General features: G+C 36.0%; 1 protein-coding gene across 1 annotated transcript; it reads right to left on the bottom strand.

Annotated features, from left to right (window-relative positions):
- Positions 1-246: 246 nt before the first annotated feature.
- LOC140159105 (short-wave-sensitive opsin 1-like) lies at positions 247-6,770 on the bottom strand. The gene is made up of 2 exons (XM_072182456.1): positions 5,851-6,770; positions 247-1,848 (listed from the first exon to the last, which is right to left on the bottom strand). The coding sequence occupies exons 1-2, from the start codon at positions 6,572-6,574 to the stop codon at positions 1,439-1,441; spliced, it is 1,134 nt and encodes a 377-aa protein (XP_072038557.1). The 5' UTR covers positions 6,575-6,770; the 3' UTR covers positions 247-1,438.
- Between the last annotated feature and the right edge of the window lie 4,769 nt (positions 6,771-11,539).

Below are 11,539 nucleotides of genomic sequence, written 5' to 3'. Positions count from 1 at the left end.
GCAAATGGATACGAGTGGCCGCGCTATTCAAAACTGCCAATCCACCATGGTGCAGGCGACACAGAGATCACTTCAGACACAATCCATATTTGTATAGAAAAATGAGAGGGTTGTACAACCCTGTATTTAGGGTCTTTGGGTAAACAAAAGTGCATATTTAGCAATTTCACGAGTTTTTTTTATAAAAAAACTACTTATGGTGTATTGTAAAATTGCTGTAACAATGACACGATAATCACACGTATGAACGTTCTTATTCCTTTATAAAGAAATTTTCTGTTTTATTAAAATAGAAGTATACAAAGTACAAAATCGTTTAAAATGCTAATTGTAATAACATTTCTACTCTCTAGTAAAATGTGAATTTTACTTTTAAAGAGCGCTTGCTTACATTGATCACTGGGGTGAAATGGAAGACTGTATTCCCCTCTCTTTAGAGTGGAATTCACTTTTAAAAGAGTGGGAAATGGGTGAAAATCATTGACACTCTAAAAAGTGAAATTGCATTTTTTCCATTCTTCCATTTCATTCCATTGAAGAGACCAGTGTGTGCATTCTTTTAGAGTAAGTAAAATTCACTCTTGTAAATTGAGAGAGTATTAAAAGTACTTTTGATTAAAATATTGGTTTTTAACTTTCTTTGGTAACTTTCAATTTTAATCATTGACAATTTTAATTGAAATGAGAATACAGAATAGGGTAAAAGACATATAATGCATAATTATGTATCTACAATGTTATTAGATTAAGAATATATATTTACATTTTATACATTAATATACCTCAACATAAGAGCCGGCAAAGTCCCCGGGGCAAAGTCGGCGCGAGCCGATCGCTCAGGCACCAGTATCAACAAAAACATTCTGCAGGCACGAGACCGGAGACTCCCATACGACGACTAAACACTCCAAGTGAGTTCCAATATACGAGCCCCGCAGGGCAAGAAAGCCCAGTGACCTTGACTCCATAGAAATGTGAGGTCATCAAAATTGTCCTCACATTGTACATGTAGCATAGAATAATGTTCTCACTTACATTGGTTTACAAATACATATATATATATATACATACACACCCCACGACAGACACACAGACACCCCGACAGTCAGAGCTCACTATTTTAGTATAATAGATATTCTATACATGCGCTAGGCGTGTCTTATGTTGCATTTTGATGTGAAAATCTTGCCCACCCCTCCATTTGTTTGGGCGACAAACGAGGACCTTGTACAGGACCGGCAAACGGAGTCGTGTTTTTCTGATTTTCGTCTGCGCCTAAATCGGGGACGTTGACCCCGTTTTACACAATATACACGGTTTTTTTAATTTTAATCTATCAACTGGGGACTGATTTTTCTATCAACATTTTAAATATGTTCATAGTTCTTGACCCCATTACTGACCATTTATCTATGAGTTTTCTATGCAAAACGAAGAGTTATGTTTTTGTTTCCGACGCTGGTTCAGACGTCAAATTGCCTGAAACGCTCGGTACGAGTGATTGTTGCTGCGACTGTTGTTTGGACGAGAATCGGGACAATTTGGACAATCTTGAGCTGAAGGAACTCCCAGTCGACGATTCGGTTGCTGCTTGTTTCTCACTAATACAACAGAACATATTGCCATATGCGTCACGGAAACGCTGGTTGGTACCGGCGAACAGAATGCCGCTGAAGGTGCAGTGGGTATGGGCGAGAACGACTGCAAACACAACACTGGGAGCTCCTCCAAGATAATTATCGCCCATCAGCAGGATGATGAGGAGGAAGCCGTAAGCGGCGAAGAAGTAAAAGGCTATGATGGCCACAGATCGGATGAGGGCCATGTCTGCTCTGGGCTTCTTGCTGCCTGCAGATATAGAGATAAATGGAAAAGAACATGACAGTCACTTTATGCGTATTTTCGATTCTATGTTCAAATTATAAGTTATAAATGCAATATTTATATATTTATATATATCGACCCATAGCATATAAATATTGACTCATTTTATTGACATGATTTTATTTGGATATTCAACTACTTCAGAAGTAAATTTATTTCATAACATAAAGATAAAAAGCAATTTCTTGTATTTCAAATAGATGTGTAGCAGATAAAAACTGCTTGTGACTGTCGACCTGAAAATATCTGAAACATAAGGCACCAGCGCCAAATTGGTTCGATCTTTGGATCGACCACCGATGCTACTTCAAATGGACTATCAACTAATTAATCAGAATTACTGGTAATTTTGTATTGGTCAATATCATTACATGCCCAGATTCATATGTAATCAATTTGATAAATAATAAAGATCGACCAAGCATCGATTGTCGATTCAAAGATCGAACTAATTTGGTTCAATTGCCTTACTAGTCTATTTATGTTACTTTTAAGTAAATTATTCGTATTTCCAACATTAAGGGTGGTCACAACCCTGGAATTATGGAAATATTTTGGCCTCATAACTGCTAAATTGTTGGTCTCAAGAATATAAAAGTATATATTTTTAGAATTGAAAAGACTTGATGAATACATCTGTGAGGTCATATTTGGTCCGAGAAAATTTTTAAAAAAAAGAAAGAAAAAAGAAACAAACAAAAACGTGTTTTTTTGTAGATTTTCTCGGACAACGTAAACAAATTTTTTTATTGCTTTTTAAAAACTAGATAAACATAATCTAGGAACGGTGTTTTATATTTTTTTGAATTTTGACCAACTTTGAGAAATTTGTACCAACAAATGGTAAAAAAATGCCCCAATTTACAAAAAAATCATAAAAAAACCCCTGGGTTCGAGTCCCTCTATCAGTAAACTTTTGTCTGTCTGTTCTAATTTCTTTCGCACACACAACTTTCTCTCATTATTAATTGTAAAAGAAAATTAACAAAATAAAGCACTAAAAATGTCTTTAAGCTATTCTGCCTTTAAAAACATCTGATAACCAAGTATAACATAGGGTATATGTAAATACAGGAAGAATATGGATCACTTAAGGGCTGGGGTATGAACGTTTGGACAGTATTTATTGTGGGACATTAGAGCACATCAGACATATCGAATTGCATTCTGAATACGAAGAATGTCATTCTAATATCAAATAATTTTGATTTTTGAAATTCGCAATTTAATACACATTTTATGGCAAATCATTAAAATTGATATTTTGATATTTAACAGTACTTGAAGTAAACTTTATAAATCTGATGATTTATACTTAAAGTGTATGTAGGTGGGATGAAAAGCCGACGATCAATTGAAAATTTTGAAAAAAAATTAGGTCTTTTTGGGAAAAAATCCATATCTTCAATATGAAAGGTCAAAATTTTCAATTGACCGTCGGCTTTTCCTCCTTGCTACATACACTTTAAGAATATGTCATTAGATTTATATAATTTACTTCGAGGACTGTTATATATCAAAATTTTGAAAAATATCAATTTTTTATAATTTGTCATAAAATTTGTATTATATTGTGATTTTCAAAAAATGAAAATTATTTGATATCAGAAAGACATGCTTCGTATTCAGAATGCAATTCGATAGGTCTGAAGTGCTCTCATGTCTCACAAAAAATACTGTCGAAACGCAATAAACGCTCATTTTAGATCCCTTAATGTAGAACGTTAAGAATAGCACGTTTTCCCACACCATACGTTTTGTTAGGGAGGTGTACTTTATATGATCTATATGATTCAATATACGTGGTAATCATAATAGGACCACGATTTTCTTTTCGTTTTAAACAAATATGATCATGAGTTGATAATGAAAAGGACATGCAGCCATGTGGAAAATGGGAATAACAGAACATATTATACTTGCAAATGTTGAGTCATTGATTTATGTTTCACATTAAAGACAATTGCCCTTGTTAACCCTTGCTTATATATTATTATACAACAAAAAATGTACTTTTTATTTTATTTTGCTGTCGTTGGTCTTTTTGTATTGACAGGGAAAACCAAACTAATTAGGCATGATTTCCTTCAAAATATCATTTGAAGCATTAAATGTCTTTGATATGATCAATAAAAGCCACAAGGACACGTTTAAGGGGTGGGGTATGAACGTTTGGACAGTATTTATTGTGGGACATTAGAGCACATCAGACATATCGAATTGCATTCTGAATACGAAGAATGTCCTTCTGATATCAAATAATTTTGATTTTTGAAATTCCCAATGTAATACACATTTTGTGGCAAATGATTAAAAATTGATATTTTTGATATTTAATAGTACTCGAAGTAAACTTTATAAATCTGATGATTTATACTTAAAGTGTATGTAGGTGGGATGAAAAGCCGACGATCAATTGAAAATTTTGACCATTCGTATTGAAGATATGGATTTTTCCCCAAAACACCAAAAAATGGGGTCTTTTGGGAAAAAATCCACATCTTCAATATGTAAGGTCAAAATTTTCAATTGATCGTCGGCTTTTCCTCCCAGCTACATACACTTTAAGAATATATCATTAGATTTATAAAATTTATTTCGAAGACTGTTATATATCAAAAATTTGAAAAATATCAAATTTTAATAATTTGTCATAAAATTTGTATTATATCGTGAATTTCAAAAAATGAAAATTATTTGATATCAGAAAGACATGCTTCGTATTCAGAATGCAATTCGATACGTCTGAGGTGCTCTCATGTCCCACAAAAAATACTGTCGAAACGCCATAAACGCTCATTCTAGATCCCTTAACATTCAACTGTTTTATCAGCTAGTTGGGTTTTGTGTAGAGGGTTATAGATTTGAAGCTAAGCAGAAAATATACAAAGTAAAGGTAAATAAAGCTTGTAGTGAGGTGAACAATTGATTCGATTGAAACTTTTGTTGATGTTCTTTTGTTAGCTGGTTTAGATTTCTCTATTCATCTAATTGATTCCAAATATCAGGTGTTTTAAGTGAATACCAACATTGTGTTTCTTAACATAATACTAGGCAAAATGTGCAATGGAATAAAATAAACCCCTCAAAATATTAAAGAATCAGACTCAAAATTACTTATCAGCATTTAAAAAAAATGGCATTAACAATCAGATGAGTGTCCTTTCATTGAGTAATGTTCAGGCAACAGAACACTTGTACTGCCGATGTACTAGAGTAAAATGATATTGAAAAACACGTCAGATATTGTAAAATTTTAGGATGGCCAATAGAGGCGTACCCACCATAGGCGAAGATCCCGGGGGATGGGGGGGGTTCTGACCAAATTAACCTTATATTTGGCTATTTTAGCCACAAAATTGCAATTTTTTTCGCGCTTCAAATTTATTCCAATTTTGCACCATATTTCAACAGTTTACCTTCAAAATGGCAAAATATTTCGCGCGCATTTGTAACATAAACTCATTATGTCGCAAAAAGGCGCTGGATTCACTATACTTCAAGAAATTTCTTCCAACCCCATCCCCCAATGTCAAAAATAAATCTACGCCACTGGTACCCACCGGGAGCATAGGGAGGGGTAAGTTTCCACTGTCTCGAAATACCGTACTGGGACAAAAAAGGCTCTAAATACCGGGACAATAATAATAATAATACATGTACCTGGACAAATTTGCCGAAAATTTGTAATGACGCACACTTCTTCTAATTTTGGCCCATATTAGCTACAAAATTGCAATTTTCGTTGCTAGTGGCATTGCATTGCATATTGCAATGTCAATTAGCTATGGTTTAAACAAGTTACTAACGAAAGAGGTAAGTTGGAAAAACAAATTAGTGACCCAAAACGTAAGTGCCAAAAAAATGCTTGACCTCTTGGCCTTTGGACCTGGCCAAAATGTTTTCCACTGCTTTGAGGCTTATTATTATTGCACCACCACTCAGAAAAGACCAGTTGAAACTTACCAGATTTATCCTTAACGCTCCCCTTAGCAGACTTGTTGCGTGTGCTATGGCGCTTCATGATTTTGCTTGATGCCCTCACTGTCCAGATAATACGCCCAAATGAGTAAAGAATGACCACAAGCGGGATACCCCAGCCTAAGAACACCATGAAGTAAGTGTAGCTGACTGAAGCCGTGGCTGTCGGAATGCAGAACTTCAGGACGTCGTCATAGTGGTGCGCTCCCCAACCAACCAACGTTGGCAGAAGGATCAGGATCCCAGCTGCCCAAAGGCTGCAGATCATGATGGGCATTGTGACATGGTTGAAGATCTTGTTGTAGGACGCCGTATGGCATACGCGGACATAGCCATTGAAACTTGCAGCTGCGATGCTCCAGACAGATACAATACATACGGATGCACACAGAAAGGATGAGAAGACGCACAAAGTTTTGGTGTTGCCAGGCACATCGGGATTCAGATACTCTCCGTTCGTAGCGATGCCGATGATGATGAAAATATCACCAAGGACACCGACGCAAATGTCCGCTACTGCGGTGTTAACCACAAAAGTTGTAGCATGAGATCGAAGTTTCTTGTATAAAATATAAGCCATAATGATCATAATATTACCGAAAAGTCCGATGAAAAACAGGACTATGGTAAACCATAGGTAGATGGTGTGGTTGACCAATGGGGGATTAACCGTAATGGTTTCTTCGGTAGGGAGAGTATCGTTTGCCATGGTGAAAAATTTAAGTCCTTTCGCTACTGAGGCCAAATGATATTTAAAAACCAAACGCTTCACAGTTGAAAAGCAGCAAATGTCTCTGAACCTAATGCAATGCCCAAGTAATTACGCGCTTCGTCAGAACGAATTACTTCGGTTTAGTAAGTTCTAGTAAACCTTTCACCCTTAAAAGTCCAAATTCTCTATGTCGCACTTCTTTATATATACATTGTAAAGTATGTGTGGATAGTGTACCGCGTGCAAAAGTTGGCACAACCGATGACGATTTAAAACTTTCTACCACGTTTCCGGGTTCAAAAAGTTGCCAAGTATGCCCACAATTCCCCTGTCTGTACCTTAAAACAGTAAAAGTAACGTGATCTGATAAAAGCAGTAAGAGAATGCCGTGAAGTTCCGCTTGCGGAAAACAAAAATAATGTACACATATAGCTATCACATCCTGAAATTGAGGGTATGCTGGTCTTGAGCAATCCCCTAAAACGTGAGCATAAAATATATACGTCTGATTATAAGTACAGGCCCGAGTTCAGGTTGAAATATTCTGCAAATTGTCCATATCAATTCCATGTTAAATGTAGCACGCTGCATGGGGTCGTGAGACCTCTTAAAAATATTAAAGGCATATTGAACCATTGCATTTGCAATCTCCCATACCTCTATCTCTCTGGAAGATTTAAGAAAAGTCTTTCACAGAGGGAGTATGTTTTTTAAATGAAATTGACTATAGGGTTAGTTATTTTGAATCGCATACTCCCTCTGCATTATGACTTTATATAATATATTCCATACTTGGAGTGAGTATTTCAGATGGAAGTTACCAAATTGCCTATTCTATTTGAAGCCCATACTCCCCCTGTGGAAGACTTTAGCTAAATCGTCCACAGGGGGAGTGTGGATTTAAAATGGAATAGCACATTGCATCCCGGCACTTTATAAAGTTTGAACTCTGAAACATTATTCCAATGCATAGGTTGCCGTAAGTTTTCAAGGTTGATTATGAGTGACATAATGTAAGCGTATAGATACATTAAGAAGAATCTTTGATGGGATAACAATAGAAGTGAAACAGTTGAGTACTGTTGGTAGAGAAACTGATACAAAGAAGTATGTCAAAGTTAATTAAAACAAAAGAAAATTAAAGGTGACCTTTAATTACGTTCAAATCATAAACAATATAATATAAAGCATATTAATATTGATACTTTTGTATAATCTACCTATAAGATAATCGGACTTGCACAAGGTCACTTAGACTCCGTTGTCATCGTATAATGCTCGAGACTTCTGTCCAAGTGATTTTTACTCCGGGTTTCGCTATCAATTATTGTAGATCCCAAAATCAGAATTGTTCATTAAGTGAGACTTCATTATAACTAGGATACTTTACATGAATACAAAAGTAAAAAGTAGGAAACTACCGTGAAATATACTTTTTACTTTTTACTTTTGTATTTATCATCAGACTGCCGACGCAGCTTTTTACTATTTATACTTTACATGAAACTTAGTGTACGTTTGTATTAACGATTTGCTTTCATGTTACAATCAAAACTTTGCAATCAACTTTGCCTAAATTCATCATGTAACGATTATTTACCGAACAAATTCCTAACTTAGCTGTGCTTTTGAACTTCAGGGGTGAAACAACCCGGATACATTACAAATACATATGCATGTTAAGAGAGGTCTTTACATCTCAGGAGGTGAAATAACACGGATACATTACGAATACCTTAAATCATGTGAGGTACGAGGTCTTTGCATCTCATGGGATAAGTTACACAAGGAAATAGAAAAGGGGAAGGAGGAAAAACGTTTCCCCCTCTTATCAAGAACTAAATGGACAATTGTTTTCCAGATATATCACAAATTCTAAAGTTCTGAACATTTTCATCAGGGTCGAGGCACTGATATTATCAGCAGTCCTGGAATTAAGATTTTTTTCTTGAGGTGCAAAATTGCGCCTCACTTTCCAAGTTGGGGTGCAATTCATTCTCATGAGGTGCAATTATCATTAATAGCTGCTTGAAGTGGCAGCATATTGGTGAAAAAGCTGTATCACAATTTTGTTCCCCATTTTTAAAGTGGGATGCAATAGGCAAATTTAGAGGTGCAAATATGTGATAGGGCTTAATTCCAGCTCTGATTATCAGACTGTAACGTGCATGTACCAGAATTACAGGTAATCTGTGGTAGATAGTGGATAACACCACCAAAGGTTACATTTTTTTGCAAGACTTAAGAATACGATTCCATGCATTCCTACATCTCAATGGCAGCCATTGAAGTGGGCCAATGTGAAATGATGCAGGCTTTGCGGGAAATGTGTTCCATCACCCGTGTGACAAAAGGATGCTGAAGTTTACAATGCAATACAATATATAAAATTGATTTCGAAGCAGCCCCTTCCCATCCAATTGGGCAGTTACAACACCAGTTTGGTGCGGATGGCCCCCAGTAATGGCGGAATGAATTCTGACCACGACATGATGCAGTCATGTCTACAGTAGAATTCATTTCGACCTTTGCAGGACTTAAACCCCATTAAAAGCTATTAAACCAAGATAACACTCTCGTATATGTGCGGTATCGCAATGAGTTGGTATTTATAGCTTCAGATGGGTAACCGATTATAAAGGAAACGCAAGGAAACAATGCATGGTATGTGGACCTTTGTTCACGAAATGAGACAATGGCCTGCTTTTTGTTAACCAGCATTCTTGAAAATGAGCAACATAATGATTGTTGACTTAACACGGTTTGGAAATAATTTCTTCATATTTTTGGTGTTATCTCTCGTTTACATATCCTTCCTAAAACACCAAAGTACGAATATTTCCAATTAACATCTAAATTAGCTAAAAATTTAGGACATGTTACAAAACTATATTTTCTAGAATTTTTGAAGAGTACTTTTAATATTGGCCGGTTATTTTTCACACAGCGACGTTAACTAGGCAATGTACTATTACCTTTAACATACACTAAAACACCGAAGTACGCATATTTCCAAACATCTAAATTAGCTAAAAAATTAGGACATGTTACAAAACTATATTTTCTAGAATTTTAGAAGAGTACTTTTAATATCGGCCGGTTATTTTTCACACAGCGACGTTAACTAGGAAAATCTCCATACTTTTAACGTACGCTATTTGTAGAGGTCACGCGTCAATGGGAAGAGCACTGTGTATTGTATATAGGAAAACGGACAGTAACTGCAGTATGACTTAGCTCGTCGGATTAGTATATACCATCACACCATGAGATAAAGATTAAATCCGATTAGGCTATAGTATGAAAACAGATTGCGGAAACGTATACGCTAAAACTTCTTAAAGCCACACTTCCAAAATCAGATATGGAAATAAGAGTATAAACTGACACGTGATACCAGTTCTACTATGCATGGCACATTGGATGGCCTTGGAAAAGTTTGCCCATATTTGAAAGACTATTCATACCATCAAGGTGAAATAATAATAAAAATAATAATAAATAAATAAATTTCGGTGTTTTATATAGCGCCTTTTCCGGATCTTAGAGGGATCAAAGCGCTGTAATTTCGCTGCCATGTTGGATCATCACAATCAGATCGCATCAACTAGGCTGGTTGCAGCCGAACTTGGCGCAAACCTATCCGCACTTAGATTGTAACATCCACCAATTATCTATGCAGCTCCCCAAATTCCATTGGGTGAAGGAAGTTTTTGATAGCCAAACAACTAATCACCGATTAATATACAAATATATACTGCCATGAGAGGTTCTGGTTAAAACTATGGGCCCGAGGTGAGATCAATAGTACTATTATAGCAGCCCCGAAGGAAAATAGTACTATTGATCTCAGCGAGAGACCATAGTTTTAACCAGTACCTCGAATGAAGGGAGTATATATTTGTTTTATATCCTTCATTCATAGATTTTTTGTTCATTGATTGGTTAAAAGATTACATGAAAACTCCACTATGTAGGACCTATGCACGGTAGGCCGGTTTAGGCGGTCCAAAGACTCCACTGTAATGTCATGCATGTTCATGTGCTCATGGTTTTTTAAGCTTACTCATTGTCAGTGTATATTTGTTCAAGTTGTATCTTCATTCCACTTTGCCTTCATTCATGTCATTCATAGATTATTTGTTCAAAGATTAGTGAAAAGATGTACATGTAAAAAGATTTATATGTAGGCCTAAACTTGAAGGCCATCTAGGCCGGCTAGGCGGCCGGCGGTCCAAGACTAGTCTCGCACTGTCAGTGTTTGTTTTTAAGCTTACCGTGTCAGTATTGCTCTGAATCTGACTGTGTTGGTCTAAAACACATTCCTGCGCTAGAACTGGTAACAATTCAAATGAAACAGCCGAAATCGTGATCTTCTTCAGCAGTAGCAGCCCACTCCAGCTTGATTTATATTTCGCCATTTTTGTGTTGTCGTTTCTCGGCAGTGACAAAATACTCTCATAGTCAATGTCGATGTTCAATGTTATTGTTATGCTTTATGGACTGCGCCGTGGGTATGCTGCTATCCGTAAATAGTAAATATCCAGAAGTACTATTTACGGCTTGGAGGTACTATTTACGGACGTAAATAGTACTTTTTTGCACTTCCTCACAGAATAGTGTGTTTATTTTTGATCACGTGACATACTTTTAACCAATCAATGAACAAGAATCTATGAATGAAGGATATAAACATAACTATGTTACTATCTGGTCTAGACCTGCAGTCTGCAGTTTTCCTGAGAAATGATGATTTTAACGTGGGCGTTTAAGAAAAACGGTACGAGAAAAAACAGGAACACATTCTCCAAATAAATCACTGCAAATATGTTATCGTTTTTTCTTCTTAAAATCATATCCTTATACAGGTTGCTGACACTGTGCCTGGCATTAAGATTTACATCTCAAAGACCTTGCTCCTGATTGGCGATTGCGAAAAGTTGCGGAACTAATCAAAATAAA

This window comes from Amphiura filiformis, chromosome 8 (genome assembly GCF_039555335.1).
Source record: "Amphiura filiformis chromosome 8, Afil_fr2py, whole genome shotgun sequence".
NCBI classification, from domain to species: Eukaryota; Metazoa; Echinodermata; class Ophiuroidea; order Amphilepidida; family Amphiuridae; genus Amphiura; species Amphiura filiformis.
The sequence above is the reverse complement of the archived record's forward strand: the minus strand, read 5'-3'. Positions and strand labels throughout refer to the sequence as shown.

Excerpts from the sequence above, each read along its gene's own strand:
- LOC140159105 (XM_072182456.1), bottom strand. The coding sequence starts at position 6,574 with ATGGCAAACGATACTCTCCCTACCGAAGAAACCATTACGGTTAATCCC. Across the intron at positions 1,849-5,850 it reads GAGCGTTAAGGATAAATCTG|GCAGCAAGAAGCCCAGAGCA; the intron begins GTAAGTTTCAAC and ends CTATATCTGCAG.